This window comes from Pan paniscus, chromosome 5 (genome assembly GCF_029289425.2).
Source record: "Pan paniscus chromosome 5, NHGRI_mPanPan1-v2.0_pri, whole genome shotgun sequence".
Taxonomy (NCBI): domain Eukaryota; kingdom Metazoa; phylum Chordata; class Mammalia; order Primates; family Hominidae; genus Pan; species Pan paniscus.
The window spans coordinates 162,152,364-162,171,204 of NC_073254.2; the positions used below are offsets into that span (position 1 = coordinate 162,152,364).

The 18,841-nt window shown below is 34.6% G+C and overlaps 1 protein-coding gene across 1 annotated transcript in view; it reads left to right on the forward strand.

Annotated features, from left to right (window-relative positions):
* Positions 1–18,841, forward strand: part of VTA1 (vesicle trafficking 1) — a 73,446-nt gene that overhangs the window by 30,905 nt on the left and 23,700 nt on the right. Inside the window, exon 5 of the mRNA XM_003827712.5 lies at positions 11,313–11,421. Coding sequence (XP_003827760.1) covers positions 11,313–11,421 — 109 coding nt within the window. The remainder of the gene's footprint in view (positions 1–11,312; positions 11,422–18,841) is intronic.

Sequence of the window (18,841 nt, forward strand, 5' to 3'; positions counted from 1 at the left end):
GGAAATCACACCTAGAAACATTGTAGTCAAACCACTGAAGTCTAGTGATGGAAGAGAAAATCTTGAAAAAGCAGCCTTGAGAGAATGTGTTACACACAGGGTAACAGTGTTGTGAGGGATAGCTGACTTCTCATTTTTTAAAAAATTGGAGGCTAGAGGATAATAAAATGACATATTTAAAGGGCTGAAAGAAAAAAAATAAATGAACAAAAACCCTGTCAACTCAGAATTCTATATACAGCAAAGCTGTGCTTCAAAAAATGAAGGTTTTAAAAAAACATTTTTAGGCAAGTTAATTCATTGCTAGCAGGTCTGCACTAAAGATCCAAAGAACTAAAGAACAGCTAAAATGAAGGAAGTTTTTCAGGCAGAAGGAAAAGGATACCAAGTAGGAATTTGATTTACAGGAAGGAATGAACAACACTGGACACAGTAATGTAGGTAAATGTAAAAGACTATATATTTTTCATTTCTTTAAAAGATACATGACTATATTTGTAAAAATTATTTTAACTATACATATATATATTTGGCAAACCCTAAAGAAGGCAGAGAAGGGGAAGAGAAGGAAACATAAACAGGTGGGACCAATGCAAAACACATAGCAAATTTTAGACCTAAATACAGCTATGTTGTTACATACCATAATTGTAAATGGACTAACACCCAAATTTTATAGTAGAGGTTTTCGGACTAGATTTTTTTTAAAAGGAAGCCTTAACCGTATACTGTTTCTAAGAGATACTGTTCAAATACAAATATAAATATTTTGAAAATGAAAATATGGAAAAAGATGCTTAATGCAGATACTAAGTAAATAGAATCTCAAGTGGCCATAGATAAAATAGACTTTGAGTAGATGTGTTACTAGAAATAAAAGGGGCCATTTTATAATAATGGGTCAATTCATCAAGAAGACAATACAGTTACAAATGTCTGTGCACCTAATAATAAAACTTTCAAACTATATGAAACAAAAATCAACAAAAAGAAAAGAAAAATAAGGAAAAACTCATAATCATAATTGGAAATTTTAACACCCCCATTAGTCATCGATAGAATAGTTTTTTTAAATCAATAAAATAACACGAATAACGAGTGGCCACATAAATTGTTGTCTAGAATGTGAAAAACCAAGCGCTTTCATACATTGCTTGATGGAGATGTTAGATGTTATATCCACTTTAGGAAAAGAGTTGGCCATTTTTTTTTTAATGCTAAACATACTCCCTTTTACCCAGCAATTCCTATTCTGGTTTTTATCCAAGAAAAATAAAAACATATGTCCTGAAAAAGACTTGTTGAGGAGTGCTTATGGGAAGTTTATTCATAATAGCCCAAAGCTAGAAACAACCCTGATGTCCACCAACAGGGGCACTGGTAAACACATTGGAGTATTAGATACAAAAAGGAACTGACTGCTGATATAACCTACAACATGGATGAATCTAGTAGACATTATGCTGAGCAAAAAAAGAGCCGGAAGTATACAAACTATATGATTCCCTTCATATACATATGTGTGTACATGCGCGCACACCAAAGGAAGTTGATCTGGGAAGGGATATAAATAGAAGTATGGTTTACCCAGGTATATTAATCTGTTTGTCAAAATATTAAATTGTGCACTGAAGATGTATGCATCTCAAAGTATGTTCGTTTTACTGCAGAAGTTAAATATTGAACTATTTTATTGATAGGTTTGGTTTATCTTAGTATGGGTTGACAGTTCTAAACCTGCTTATTCTATATTCTAAGAGTGGCCAAATGATTAAATATATTGAGGGAGACAGTTTTCTCACTTTTGGGGAATTTAGTTACAATGTGGAATGAGAGAAGACTTGATGTGTTGTGCTGTTAGGTTGGAATTGTTGTAATCTTCTTAATTCATGCTTTTAAATATATTACACTAGATGAATAGATCTATTTATATAGGTATAATATGTATACTATAGTTTGTGTATCTGTATACTCTCCTAGGAGCAATGATGCAGCAGTAGCAGTGAGCACACAGTGAGCATCCCTAGTGCCTGATTTTCTATTCTAATTTTATTCTGCATAAGGAACCAGGACTTTCGTAAAAAGTGCTTAATCTAGGGCTAAGTCCAGGAAGGCTACAGATAAGGCCAGACCTTCTTGTGACAGAAAGGAGGAAAGTGTTATCATAATCATAGGACCCAGAAGCCGACTTGAAAGGGTTCCCATTGTCCAAGCCAGGGACAGTTGGAGCATAAAAATAAGAATGATAGTAATGGATGATAACTCATTGAATAAATTAAGAATCTGTATAGGTCCAGACTGATACATATGAAGAAATAAATAAATGAATAAATAATAGAAGAGCAGAAAAGGCTCTTTGTCATAATATTCTAACTATAAATATACAAATAGTGATAAAATTAAATTATTAGTGGGCTTTAAAAGTAGTAGGTGGAAAGTTTGATAAAAAGAAGTATATTTACATGTCTCTGAATATCTTACCAAATTGCTTATTGATATCAGAGGAAAATAGTAATTCAATAATGAGAAAACTTGTCACACACCTCTTTAGGTCAAGTCATTAAACCTAACACCACTAATATTGGGACAACTCACATCATGTGCATCCTAATAAGATGATCTGAAAAAGACAAACATCGCTTCAGTGATAATGCTTCCAAAAACGTATAACCCGAACGTAATCATGAGGAGACATCAGACAAATCAATAGACATTTTACAGCTTGGTTGGTATTTTTTAAAAAGTCAAGGTCAAGAAACACTAATCATGCTCCTTAGATTAGATCTGGGCCTGGGGGGAAAATAACTACAAAGGACGTGATTGGGACAATTGACAAAATTTATTGGGACTGTGGATCAGACTATGTAAGTATTAAATTTTCCGATTTTTGAGATTGTCCTAGATTTTGGAAAGTGCAATGAAAGGGTAAGGGGACACTGTGTCTTCAATTTACTCTTAAATGGTACAGAAAAAATATATATATATAAATATATATATACACACACACACAGACACACTTTTTTTTTTTTTGATACGGAGTCTCGCTCTGTTGCCCAGGGTGGAGTGCAGTGGCGCGATCTCACCTCTCTGCAAGCTCTGCTTCCCGGGTTCACGCCATTCTCCTGCCTCAGCCTCCTGAGTAGCTGGGACTACAGGTGGCTGCTACCATGCCCAGCTAATTTTTTGTATTTTTAGTAGAGATGGGGTTTCACTGTGTTAGCCAGGATGGTCTCAATCTCCTGACCTCGTGATCCGCCTTCCTCGGCCTCCTGAAGTGCTGGGATTACAGGCATAAACCACCGTGCCAGGCCTGACACACACGCTTTTTATATTTTATATATATATATATATATATATATATATATATATATATATATATACTTTTTATACATTTATATGTAGAAATAAATTGATAAAAATTAAATAGTTGGAGAATCTGAGTAGAAGATATGTGAGAGTATGTTGTGCTATTTTTAAAACTTTCTGTAAATTTGATGAAAACTATATTTTTTTTCAAAAAATAATTAACATTGGTTTCTTTTCTTACCCCCGTAGATTAAGTATTAAACAGTTACCGACCATACCTTGTTTGGAAATCTTGTTTACTTGGAACATATATTCCAATGTTATGATATTTTAAAAATAGAGGAGTTATATTTAAGTCTTTGTGTATTAAGTTATAGTTATGATTTGGGGGGTATAGTTTTACTCTCCCTTTTAAAAACTTGTTTGCTGAAATTATAGTTGCTTTGAAAAATATAAAAGGATTAAAATGTTGAATGAATATCAGGAAATACATGTAATCTGTGACTATAAATATTTCAGTGTCTGAGTAATTTTGATAATAAATTTGTTTAATATGTTTTTCAAGCATTTCTCATTATACCATGTCTCAGTGTTCTGGGAGTTATGTGGAAGTCTTGTTTATATAATAACTTGGGAGGTTGAGGGACTAAGAGTATAAATGTATTTGTGATGTTGCCACAAAGTTAGAGATTATTAATCCCATTTTTATCACTGTCTACTTTGAAAATCTTATGAAAGCTGTGGATTCTCATGCTAATGTGTATTGCATTTTTGCATGTAATTTGGAGGGTGTTCCAGGAAGAGGCAAGAGAGAGTGCTACATTTTTGAGACTACAGTACAAGCTACCTATTCTTGTTCAAGAAATAACAAGGAGAACAATGTGGCAGAATCCAGAATGAGAAGGAGTGATAGGATAGGAGATGAGAATGAGGGTGGTGGGGGGAGGATTCAAACAGAGAATTTATAAAATTTGACTTGTATTTTTAAAGTATTGTTCCCTTCTGTAATGGACAAGAGTGGAAAAGGCAAACTCATTAGTATGTTATTAAATAATCAAGGTAAAAGATAATGCTTGCTAGGACCAGAGTTTGCCAAAGAGGACATGCTGAGTAGTGGTTGGATTCTGGATATATTTTGAATGTAGAGCTGACAAAATTTAACAGTTTCATTGGCAGAGTGTAAAAGATACAGAGAACTCAAAAATGACTCCAAGGGTTGGACCTGACAACTATAAGATTTTTAACCATTGTGGCCATTTATAGAGTTGGTGGGGGAAAATCAGGAGTTGGTTTTGAACTTGGAGGAGCTTATCAAACATACAGGACAAATATGGAATTGGATGTATACTTATACAAAATCCTAAGGTTCAGAGAAGTCTGAACAGAAGATATAAATTTGGAAGTTGGCAGCAAATACACCTCATGGTATTTAAGGGTGGTATATTTAAAGCCATTAGACTGCGTGAGATCATCAAGTGTAGAAAGAAGAGACAAGGAATCCAAGAGCTGAAGCCTGAGGTACTCCTGACACTGGGACATGAAAAAGGACAAGTATAAAAGGACTGAAGGAGCACGCAGCAAGGGAGAAGGAAAACCCGGAGGTCTTGATAACCAGGAAAGCAAGTGTAAAGGGGGGCATCAAGGAATGGGGTGGGAAATAATCACCTGTTCATGCTGATAGGCGTCAAGGAAGATGGCATGTAAGCCTTGAATTTAGGTGGCAAAAATCACAATTACTTTCACACCAACCTAATAGCAATATAGAAGTAATCTGTAACCTTGACAAAAGCTGTTGCAGTGAGTGGTGGAGATTAAAAACTTGCCTAGGATGGGTTCAATGTAAAATCAAAGAGGAAGAATTAGAGACAGCTGGTGTAAAACTTTGTCTTTCAAGGTGACTTTTTCGTATGCTAATGGAGGATAATTTATATCAAATTTTTCTTAGCTCTAGCCAGGAATTTATTATTACACTCTTGTGAGTCTTACAGGTCCTAAGTTTGAAAATCCCTCCTCCAGCCTATGGTTGCTGTTGTCTAACCAGTCATGCTTCAGTGTAGCAAGTGATTTAAAAATTAAATGAAAATTCATGCTAATTCTTAAGTGGCCAAAATTTGCAGTTGTCAGTGATTCTCATCAATCTTATAACAAAACAGGAACTTAGAGGCCAAGGACAAAAGTAAAAGTTCTTTTTGCAGTTCCTGTCTCTTAGAAAGGATGTTTAATCAGCCAAAAGGAGTTAATGAATTTCAAAAATACATCTTGAAAATTTCCTTTTAAAATATTGTTTAGTATCCAGCATCCTTTACATCCTTTATTTTAAAGAAAACAACATTGAAAAGTGAATTAGTGGAATTACAACTGCCGGAAATTTCTGCTAAATAGTATATGCATCAGTTTGTAGGAATAGGGATGTTTTGGAAACAGGATGAAATAAAAATTAAATACGTTGCTTTACTAAACTGAGCCCTTTTCAACTTAGTTTCTTAAATTTCACATACTAATGCAGAAACTCAAATTGGTTTAAACTTCTCTACACTGCTCATGCTTAGATATTAGGACTGAAAGAACCTTCTAAAGTCATTACAACTTTTCTACTAAGTCTTTAGACAGGATTAAATTATTTCAGATAGAAGAAAATTTAGCCTAATTTTAAAGACCCTCAAAGAAGGCAGTTTAAACTTTCCTTAGCAATTTTTTCATTTACTTGTAAAATAGTTTTCTTCGTAACTACCAAAAGGTACATTCTGCATTGATAAACATTAAGTAGCTGATCTTTAAGGCTTATTTTCTGTTATTTCATCTATTTTAATCTGAGTTGCAAATTGCAGCGTGGTAATTGTAGTTTACCAAGATAGACCTGAATGAGTGGCTAACTTTACTACTAAAACAGTATGACCTTCAGTAAATTACTTTACTTTTGTAATGACATTTCTTCATCTCTAAAATGATAAGATTATAGAATCCCAAGAAAGAAGGATGAAGAAATAGGGACTTCAGATAAGACACGTGTCACATTTAGGGATGTCAGTTATTGCGTGGTTTCACATTAGACTCTAAAACTCATGCTTGACTCATTCATCTCATGTATCCCCAGCACTTAGCATAGTACCTGACTTGAGTAAATAAATAACTGTTGACTTACTGGAAATGAGGGTGCTTCATAGGGAGTAAACATTTGCACTTAGCCTTGGAGGAAAAGAGACTGGGCAGAAAGGAAACCATGTTAGATAAGAGAGAATAGCATAAGAAGAGAATGCAGGTAAGACAGGAATCCAATCTTGATTGAGGGAAATGGAAATAAGACTGAGTGTCCACAATGTGAAGGGCCTTGAATGCCAGATTAAACTGTATTTACATTGAGCCAGTCTTATAATGTCTCAAAGCCTTAGTGTGAGTAAAATGTGACCTGCCTAAATTTCGAGGTTTTGATGAAGACCAAGTAGAGGAAAATGTGTGGAAATGCTTTATAACCTGTAGAATGCTATAAAGATGTCAGTCCAAGACTTTAATCTTGTCTTGGATTTATCTTACTTATCCAACTAGCATTTAATATGTATCTTCTATCCATGGCATATTGGTTTATTTATCTTTATTCTCCAAATATTTCCTTATTTCTACCTTTGCTTGTACTTTTCCTTCTCTCCAGAATCTTATTATTGCTTCCATTTTTTCACATCTTACCCATCTTGCATGGCCAAACTAAAGTATCATTTCCTTTACCTTATTCTGTTTTTTCTTTATTCTCTTAACTGTTCCATGTACTTACTATAGGAAACAGGTTTAATACTTCCTACTAAGTGTTTTTATAGTAACAGTTCTTTGTATTTTAATTTCATATCGATAGCCAGATGAGTAGCTCCCTAAGGGTGGAAATAATGTATTGACTTATTTTATATATCCCATATTGCTAATTAAAGGTCTTAATTAACAGCAAACTTTTACAGAGCCTAAAAGTATGTTGAGGTTAACTATATATACCTTATGTTTTTCCCCAAAGAGGGAAAGTTTAAAAATTTAGGGTAATTAATTACCTTCATTAGTTTTCATTGCTGGAGCATAGGTTAATAATAAACATTTTAAAAGAATGTCATTTTGCAGATACTGAATTCAAGTGAACATAGAGACTCAAATCTGATACTAATCCAGCATTTGTAGCCCTTCAATTCTAATTGCTCAGGATTTTGAAAAATTAAAAATAATCTGGAAAAGTCAGTGCTTTAGCACATATTCTTTGCTCTGAAAAAATGAAAAAGGAAGAAAAAGGTGAACCACAGGATATTATTGTTTCTGTAGGCCTAAAACACTGGAAATTTCAAGTCATTCTATCTAACTGTATCATAAACGTAACAGAACTTCCTAAATCCAATAGCCACTTACATACCACAGAAATAATGATCTCTTGTACTACCACAGAAATTTCAGTTAGAATCAGTTAAGCTTTCATACATTGGAGATATGTATACTTCTTGAGCAACTACTGCATACTGGTCACAAAGCCAAGTGCTTGGTATAAACAACAGGTAGACTCTGCTTTTAATGAGCTTATATTGTAAGGTATGTGGGTGTTTTGAGGGTCTGGGAGGACACTTTGTCAGCATCCTTATATAATTATAAACTATGATGAATGTTGTTTTAAAAAAAGATGTAAGATTACCAGAGAGTCTGACCTTTGATTGGGAACATCAGGAAAACCTTTCTGAGGAAGTGGCATTTGATCTGGCATATGAGGAATGAGCTGAGTAGGGGTGGGTTAGCTGGGTGAGGAAGAAAAAAGACAATAGGCAAACAGGTTGTATGGGCCATGGCATGTGTAGTAACAGAAAAAAATGCATAGCTGGGTAGTAGTCAGTGAATGGGATAGGGACATTGAGAAGAGGTTGGACAATCAAGAACCAGGTAGAGTAGACCCTTGTATCCAAAGTTAGAGTTTATTTTGCATTTTAAATGAAAAGATTGACACGAATGGATTTATATTTTAGAAAGATCACTGTACTCAGAGCACTAGATGAGGAAGGTGTGGTAGGGGCTAGGGCAAGAATAGAAGTTGGGACAAATTAGGGGGCTATTTCAGTGAAAATGGGGAGATGAAGACCAATCAAGGTATGTTTCAAAAGGAAAATCAACTGGATTCTTGGTGAATTAGGTAAGGGAGTCGGGGGAGAGGCAAAGTATAGAGAGAGCTGTTAAAAATGACTCCTCCCATTTACTTGAGAGTGAATTTCCCAGAGGAAAGGAGAGGTGGTAGGGGGATCAAAAGAACAGTTTTAATTTTAATTGTATGTGAGACATCCAAGTGGTGATGTCACATAGTCGGGTATTTGTCAAAGCAGATTCTGGCTAGATTCATAAATTTAAGAATAATAAATTTATCAATAGTATTTAAAGCTATGGGAAGGCATATGAAGAGGCTAAAAAAAAAAGCTAGATGGCAGGATCATGATGTTTGTATGAATCTGGTAGGTGGTGTAATGGCTTAAGACAGCCCCACTGTGAGACAATAAATGGCAACTGATATGATGTATGAACTTGAGATGGAGGAGAGGGAGAATGAATGAACATACATTATCTGAAGGGAACTGCCTCTATTCATTCAGCTCAGATAATTATTACTAAATAAATCTGGGCCCAGATATTTCATTTTTAAAAGAGAAGTTAGAAATTTGGCTTTTATGTAACTTTTCCCATATTTGGATATAGAAAACATAATTCATATTTAAAATTCTATATGAGTTATTATTGATTGCGCCCACTATTTTGCACTCTGTCCTAGGACAGAGTATTTAAAATTACTTGAAGGTCAGCTAGAGGATTAGGAGCCAAAGGAGGTTAGAGAGAAACCAAGAGAATAGAGTGTCACAAAAACTAGAGATAGAGAAGGTTTCACAAAGATTGGCATAGTCCAGGGCTTTTAATATATTTACAGAGTGTAGCAGTAAGTAGGTAAGATGATACCTAAAAAGTGTCCCTTGGATTTTCTAGTGTAGACTAGGCAGTTGATATTAGCAAGAGCAATTCCTCAAATGAACTGACAAGTGAGGAACAGGCTGACGCATGTGGGCTCCCTGCCAGTAAAAGACACAGGCATATTCAAATTCCCTGACCTTTTGTGTTACTGGAGAATATGAACTATACAGAAAAGAAATATACCCTCCCCACCCCACAGAGTGAACTGAGTGGTGAAGTAGTGAAGACTAAATGTGGATACTTCTGTTGGAAAGCTCATTTGTGAAGTGGAGCAAAATGTCATACCTGGAAGAAAATCGGAATCAATGTATAGATTTTTAAATTGAATATGTAAGAGGAGTGTTTGATAAGAAGGAAATGTGATACAAATTTAGTAATTTAGGGGTTAATTTTTTTTAGTTTTCTGTACAGAAGCTGCCTGTAGTAGTATCTAGAGACTCACATTATAGAATACTCAACTAAGTATCTGGACCACCTGCTGCATTTGTACTTATCAATGACTTCGTGGATCTTTGCAAAAGGATACTTTATTTCTTTTTTTTTTTTTTTTTTTGGCCGGGAGGAGGTCCGGAGCTGGGCTGGTGCAGTGGCGCAGTCTTGGCTCACTGCAACCTCTGCCTCCTGGGTTCACGTGATTCTCGTGCCTCAGCCTTTTGAGTAGCTGGGATTACAGGTGTGTGCCACCATGCCCGGCTAATTTTTTGTGTTTTTCATAGAGACGGGGTTTCACCATATTGGCCAGGCTGGTCTCCAACTCCTGAGCTCTGGCAATCCACCCTCCTTGGCCTCCCAAAGTGCTAGGATTACAGGCATGAGCCACTGTGCCTAGCCCTCTATTTCTTTCTTTTTTTTTTTTTTTTTTTTGAGACAGAGTCTCTCTCTGCTGCTCAGGCTGGAGTGCAGTGGCGTCTGCCTCCTGGATTCAAGTGATTTCTCCTGCCTCAGCCTCCCGAGTAGCTGCAACTACAGGCACGTGCCACCACGCCCAGCTAATTTTTGTATTTTCAATAGAAACAGGGTTTCACTATGTTGGCCAGGCTGGTCTTGAACTTCTGACCTCATGATCTGCCTGCCTCAGCCTCCCAAAGTGGTGGGATTACAGGCATGAGCCACCGTGCCTGTTTTCAAATAGTAAAACCACGTTCGCTCTGGAACTCTAATGTGCGTATAAATCACCTGGTGGTCTTGTAGTGCAGGTGCAGGCTGGCACTTGTAGATCAGGTTCAGTAGATTTGGGGTGGGCTTGAAGATTCTGCATTTCTAACAAGTTCCCAAGTGATAACGATGCCACTATAAAGGTCAGTTGAAAATATAAACTAAAAATCACTAGCACATCCAAAATTCTAAGAGATTTTTATATTTTTTAATGCAAATTTTTATCTTATATCCTGTAACATTAGCATATCATGTTACATTAGTTTTAAGGCATAGAAGAAGAGGCAGCTAACAGGTTCTTCATGATCTTTTCAGTTAACCCAATGAGGTATTATTTTTCCCTTTTTAGAATCAGGGTAACTGAGGTTCAGAGCTGTTAACTAGCATGTGACTAGTTAAAAAGTCAGGTTTACCTGCCTATCAGTCTAGCATTTGCTTTAACCACCACATCTTAATTTTCTTTTTATTTTTTTCTTGATTTGTACAGATCTGTTTTTTTGTCTTTAGTGAAAATAATTCAATCTATTGTTATTTTTATATTTAGTCTTAGATTTCTACTTTAGCCTATTTCTCCCCTGTGCAGAAGAGTTGCAAATTTTGCTCGAAGGACACTCCTGTTTTTCCGTTGCATATCCTTTCTGAAATGTTATATGATAAAAGAGAACTGGGCGTACGTATGTTTTGAGGACAATAGCTTTTCATGAATTCTGTCAAGCCTTAAATACTTGGTGGATTCCAGCAATAGGGTGGGGTATTGCCAGTTTCTTTTAGAGCTGTAATCTGCAAAAATAGGTTTTATCTCAGAAATATGATATAGGTCATCATAAATGTTTACTTTTTACTTCTTTACCGTAGTCCAATGTTGATATGAAAATGCTCTCTTTTAGAATGTGAAACACAGGAAGTATGCCAGATGGAAGGCAACATACATCCATAATTGTTTAAAGAATGGGGAGACTCCTCAAGCAGGCCCTGTTGGAATTGAAGAAGATAATGGTATGTATTTATTTATTCTGAGTAAAAGGACTTAGTAGAATCATAATTATTCAGTAGATTACTCAAAGTTTTTGGAGGGAACAATACAGTTTTGTTTTCATCAGGCCCAGAATCAATGAAAGTTAAGTATAAAATCATAAACTTAGGGACAGTGAGAAATAGAAATAAAGGTCAAACTGCTGTAATACCTGTCCATGTCAACAAAGTGACTTATCTGTCTCCTACTTTTTTTTTTTTTAATGAGACATAGTCTTGCTCTGTCGCCCAGGCTGGAGTGCAGTGGCGCAGTCTCTGCTCACTGGGAGCTCTGCCTCGCAGGTTCATGCCATTCTCCTGCCTCAGCCTCCCGAGTAGCTGGGACTACAGGCGCCTGCCACCACGCCTGGCTAATTTTTTTGTACTTTTAGTAGAGACGGGGTTTCACTGTGTTAGACAGGATGGTCTCGATCTCCTGACCTTGTGATCCGCCCACCTTGGCCTCCCAAAGTGCTGGGATTACAGGCGTGAGCCACCGTACCTGGCCTCCTACTTTTAATCAGATTTCATTCCTGTTACATAGGAAAGGCAATACATTTATAATTTATAAAATGTTTTCAAACCACGAAGAATACCGTATCATTTTTTGTAAATCTGTTTGAGTTATGTAGGTTATTTGGGGAGTTAGTAATACATTCACATGGTTCAAAAAAATCGTAGAGTATATAAAAAATATGAAGTGAATTTCTCCCGTCTACCACATCCCCTGTCTTCCCAGATCCTACCAAAACTCAAGTAAGCATTTTTAGTTTTTTTTTGTGTATCTTTACAGAGATCATTTTTTATGAATTTACTACCAAGTAGAAACATATATGCTCCATTTTTTCATACAACTGGTAATATACATACAGTTCTGTACCTGGCTCTGTTTTTTTTTAACTTAATATGTACAGGAAAATTTTACCATCACACAGTGCGTTTTACAAATTTTAATCATGAAAAAATAAAGGTCTCATTATTTTACTTGGCCTTTCAGTTAATGTGTAATAGAAAAGGGAAACCTTTTTTCACTTACTTGTTTTTTATGTATTAGACGTAGTAAATAGATGGTTATAAAGAGAACGACCACTGTTCTTGGAACTGAGAAAATTCCAAACGATCCTTGCATTTTGTTACACACTTTTATGCATTTGTGAAGATAATTATCCAATGCAGGCATCAGTAAACTTTCTTAAAGGATCAGATAATAAATATTTTCAGTTTATGAATGATACTGTCTTTGTTGCAGCTGTTTAGCTCTGCTGTTGTAGTACAGAAGTAGCCATAGATAATATGTAAAAAAGTGAGTGTGGTTGTGTTCCAGTAAAGCTTTATTTACAGTAACAGGCTGCCAGCCCACTGGCCATAGTTGGCCAACCCCAATCTAATTAATCTCTTTAGATCTATTATTATAATGAATTATATTGAAAGATTACCTATTATTGAACCAATTTTACATTGTGTGATAAACCCCACTTGGTCATGATATATTATTTTTTTATTATACTGATAGGTTCAGTTCAGTACTATATCATTTAGGATTTTTATGTTGACATTTATAACTAAAGATGGTCTACAGTTTTCCTTTTTGGTATCAATGTTATGATGTTATGCTTACTTCATAAATATAATCAGAATGTCTCTAGTCTTTTTCTGTGCTTTGGAACAGTGGAATTATCTGGTCTTTAAATGCACCCTGGAAATTTTTTGTGAAACCAACTAGCCGTTTTACTTTTCGGGACTATTTTAGATGTTGCATTTTAGGTATATTGAAATACCTAATAAATTGTCAATTAGGGGTTTTCGGCATTCTTTCCATATCAGTAACTTCTCTAATCTTAAAACTCTTTAACATTTTGCCTTTGAAAGTAGGAAGTGTGCATTTTGATTATCACGTTGATCTGTTTTGTTCTGAAATGGTTATTGTAGGCCCTTACGATTAATAATGCTAACTAAATAGATTATTAAATGTAGACAGTTTTTGTTTTCCAAAAGTCAGCTTAAATGGAAGTTGTCATTTCTGTTATTTATTTTCATACATATTTGCTGGAGTTTCTGGATAGTGGAAAATTGTAAGCTACAGAATACTAATAATAAATCCTCTACAATATAAAGGAGAATATTTTCACTGCATACTTTTTCAACTCATTATCTTAAAACATAACCTGTTGTCATAATCAGGGCTTAATGTCATAACCTCTAATAATGTCTTCTCAAAGATAGCCCATATATCTACAAGATATAATGTCATTAAATCTGATTTTGTGTGAGAAAAATCTTCTTTAAGACTTTGATTTGTTTTCTTTTTTTGAGTGTAGAATTATATTCTGTTGTGTTTTAGGATTAACTCTTGGAAAATAGTCTAAGTGTAAAAGGTAGTATATTTCACAAAAACCTAATTGTCTATTGTTCTGGCATTGAATTTCTAGTAAAACCGTAGAAAATAATAGATATTGTACTTAGTTAACTTAGATAAAGAACAAAAGAGTATATACTTTTGAAAACAATACTATGTATTAAGTTCTAGCTGAATACCACATCACCGTGACATTTGAATAGATATTACAAACAGGCTTCCACTTATGATTTAATGTATACTTTTTCACCTTTAAGAAGATAGCAAAGCAATATGCATTCAATAGAAACTGTACTTCGAGAACCCTTACAGTCATTGTTTTTCACCTTCAGTACAGTATTTATTAAATTATATAAAGGCTTTGTGTTAGATGATTTTGCACTAATGTAAGTGCTCTGAGCATGTTTCATGTAGGCTAGGCTAAGCAATGATGTTCAGTAGGTTAGGTATTTTAAATGCATTTTTTACTTAGATTTTTGACTTACAGTGGGTTTTTTGGGATGTAACACCATCGTATGTTGATGAGCATCTGTATGTAGAATTAATGATATAAAAAAAGAACAGTAGATCATTGAAACCATTCATTTTATATGGTAAATTTGTTTTGATACAATGTTAAATTTACTGACAAGTTGCCAGAATGATATAAAGAATTCCAGTATGCCTTTTATCCAGAATTAAACATTCTCTCATTGATTCATAGTCTGTCCCTCTTTCTTACCCCTTGTCCCCTTTTCTCTCTCCCCACTCCCCCTACCACACATAAAAAACAAAGGACATAAGGTTATTTTATATATTTGTGTGTGTGTGTGTGTGTGTGTGTGTAAAATTTCAAAATACAACCTGGTGTCATAATCTGGTGTTAGTGTCATGATTTTTAGCAGTATCTCCTTAGAAATGGCTTATGGCTTCACAAGAGGATATCATTATATGTATATTTTGAAGTATTTATTAGTAAATTAGAGATATGCTCTTTTACTGCTGAGTACTTCTGTATTTCCTAAGAAGAGTGGCATTCTTTTTACTACAGTGTACTTATCAAAATCGAGAAGTATAGTATTTATTTAGTGTATCATCTGATTTCCGTCTGTATTCAGATTTTAGCAGTTGACTCAGTAATACCCTTTGTAGTTTTCCTTCTCATGCACATAGATCACACGTTGCATCTGGGTGCCATATCTCTTTAGTCTCCTTAATCTGGAGTAGCTCCCCAGGATTTCTAGTGTTTCTTTGCCTTGATGCTTTTGAAAAGTACAGTTACTTTTTAACTGTTCCTCAATTTGTTTGTCTGATATTGCCTCATAATTAGTTTAACCCTATGCATTTTTTGCAGAATAGCCCAAAATAAAGTTGTGTCCTCCCTGCCTTACATTAGAAGTATATGATTTTGGTGAAATATTGGTGATGTTAACTGATCACTTGGGTAATGTGGTGTCTTCTGGGTTATTCCCCATTAAAATTATTTTTCCCTTTGCTATTAATAAGTAATTTGTGGAAGATACTTTGATATTATGTAAATATCCTATATTTTTTATGCAACTTCACCCCCTGGGTTTAGCATTCATTGATGATTTATCATTCTTTTTATTTTAATTAGTTGGCACTCTATCATAAGGATGGACTTTCCAGTCTATACATAAATAAATGTATTTATTCATTTAATTATTTACATCAGTATGGGCTCATGAATTTATATTCAGTGATTATAATTCATTACTCATTATTCTTTATTATGATCCTTTATGTGACTCCTGTTGCAGCTTCTGCACCAGTTGTGGCTTCATTACTTGAGCAAATTAACATTCTTTGGTGTCTAGTATACAGCTATTGATCTGGCCAGTGCCTTTTTCTTCATACCTGTCCATAAGGTTCACTAGAAGCAGTTTGCTTTCATCTGGCATGGCCAGCAGTACACTTCACTGTCCTACCTCAGGGGTATATCAACTCTCCAGCTCTGTGTCACAATTTAGTTTGCAGGGATCTTAATACCTTCTTACCCTTCCACAAGATATTACACTGGTCCATTATATTGATGACATTATGCTGATTGGACCTAGTGAGCAACTACTCTGGACTTAGTGGTGAGACATTTGCTTCTCAGAGAATGGGAAATCAAACTGACTAAAGTTCAGGGATGTCAGTGAAATTTCTAAAGGTCCAGTGATATGGGACTTGTCAAGATATTCATACTAAGGTGATATTGTTGCATCTAGCCACTCCTACGACCAAGAAAAGAGAGGTACTGTGCCTAGTGGACCTATTTGGATTTTGGAGTCAAACACGTTCCTCATTTGGGTGTATTACTCTGACCCATCTGCTGAGTAACTCAATCTTCTTTTCTTTTTCTTTTATCTTAACTCTTCTGTCCTTTGAGTTTCCACATAAATTTTAGAATTAGATTTTCAGTTTCTCTTTTTTAGAAAAAATGCCTACTGGCATTATGATTAGTATTAAACTTAGGGAGAATTAATTGTCTTTCAGTACATGAACATAATGTATCTTTCCATTTATTTAAGTTTTCTGTAATTTCTTTCAGCGGTATTTTAGATTTTTTGAAGTAGAGGTTTTTACCTCTTTTGTTAAATTTACTTCAAGTATTTTGTGTCCTTTCTCTTGTAAATGAAATTAATTTTTTAATTTGGTTTTCCAGTCGTTAGCTTCTAATAGGAATTACAATTGATTTTTGTATAATTTTTTATCTTGCAACCTTGCTAAATTTACCTATTGATTCTGATAATTACTTTGTAAATTCCTTGAGAGTTTGTATGTAGATAATTATGTCATTTGCAAGGAGAGACAGTTTTGCTTCTTCCTTTCCAATCCTCATTTCTTTCTTTTCTTGCCTATTGTGCCAGTGGCAATAAATATGTCCATTGTTTTGTTTTGTTTTTTGCCCTATGTGATACTGAGAAATCTTCTTTATTTCTAGGGTGCTGAGAAGTTTTGTCATAAATGGATGTTGAATTTTGTCAAGTGCTTTTTATGCACTTATTGAAATTATCATAGGACTTTTTTTCTTCTGTTAATATGAGTTACATTGATTGATTTTCAAATGTTGAACCAACCCTGCACTCATTGGTAAACTTAGTCATGATGAGGCCTTGTATTATATGGCTGATTTGATTCTGATACTAAGAATTTGTGTGTCTACATTTCAGTATTGGTGAGGTTTGGTATCAGGGTTACACTGGCCTCATAAAACAAGATGAAAGTAATCCCTTCTCTGTTTTCTGAAATTGTTTGCATAAGATTGGTATTTTTTCTTACTTGAATGTTTGATATAATTCACTGCTTATTCCATCTAGGCTATGCATTTTCTTTGTAGGAGGGTTTTTAACCATGAATTCAATTTCCCCAATAGATTTAAGACTGTTCAGATCATCTCTTTTTGGGTGAGTTATGGTATTTTATATCTTCAAGTGATTTGTTCATTTCCCTGAGGTAGTGCCATTTATTGGCGTAATATTTTCTTATTGTCTTCACTGTCCTTTTAATGTCTGTAGGATGTATTTGATATCACCTCCTTCATTTCTCATATTCATAATAGCTGTTTCTTCTTTTTCCTCCCAGTCTCTTGACAGAGATGTTTTAATTTTTTTTATTATCTCAACAAGTACTTAGTACAGTTTTTTTCTTCTTTATCTTCTATTCCTTTAATTTTTTCTGCACCACACTTGGAGTTTAATTTGCCTTTTTTTTTTTTTTTTTTTTAGCTTCTTAGGGAGGAAATGTAGATCTTTGATCTTTAAATTTTTCTTTTCTGATAGAAGAATTTAAATCTATCTTTCAGTTTCCCTCTAAGCATTGGTTTAGTGACATCCTGCAAATTTTGGTATCACTCAGTTCACCATAATTATAGTTTTCTTTGTGATTTCTTCTTTGAGTAAGGGATTATTTATAAATATATTCTTTAATTTCAGAATGTTTGAGGTGTTTGTAGATATCTTACTGATTTCTAATTCAATTCCATTTTAGTCAGAGAACATGCTATAAAAGATTTCGGTATTTTGTAGTTTACCAAGATTTCTTTCATGGCCCAGCATATGATCTGTCTTGGTGAATGTCCCATGTGCAGTTGAAAAGAATGTATTCTGCAGTTATTGCTTATGATGTTCTCTGTTAAATCTCCAAGTACAGTGGTTTTACTAGTTCTGTCAGTTTGTTTCATTTTGAGACTCTTATTAGGCACATGTACCTTTATAGTTATTTTTTATGAACTAACCTTTTTATTATTATGGAACATCCCACTATATCTTGCTGATGTTCCTGGTTACAAATTCTGTTTGGCCTGATTTTAAAGTTAGCCACCCCAGCTTTTGTCAGCTTGGTATTTGTGTGACGTTTTAATCCTTATGAAATGGTCCTTTTTATCTCAGCTAATATTCCTTGTCATTGATTCTATTTGTCTGTTATTAAAATTAGTCACCAGCTTTTGTCTGCTGGATATTTACATGGTTTGTCATCCTTTTAGTTTAAACAAATCTAGATCTTTGTGTTTTAAAGTACATTTCCTGCAAAAAGCATATAGGCACTTTTTTATTCTGTCTCTCAACCCCTGTGTGAGAAATAGTGTTTAGTTCATTTACATTTAATGTAATTGCTATAGCTAGATTTAAACCTATTTTGCCATTTCCTTTCTGTTAATACCATCTGTTTTTTTTCTCTTACAGTTTTTCCCCCTTCTGGTTAGTTTTGTCTCTTTCATTTGTTATGTCTATGTTTTACTTTGTGGCCTTGAACAAATTTATCGTAGCTGCTTTAAAGTGCTTTTTTGCTGATTTTCAATATCAGGGTCATTTTGAGGTCTTTTTTGTAGACTCTTTTTTTCACATTTTCCTTTTCTGCCCTAATTTTTAATAACTTCTATTTGTTGAGAACATGTTGAAGCTCCTCTGCATCCTGTTATCTTTCTCTGCAAAGTCTTGATTCTTATTCCAGCAGACCATTGACTTGCCAGAACTCAAACTTTGTCCCCGTTTCAGCTTTAAGTTGCTTTTCTCCAGGGCCCCCTAGAGTCTTACCTGAGTGTGCATAATTCAGGGGCTTGTA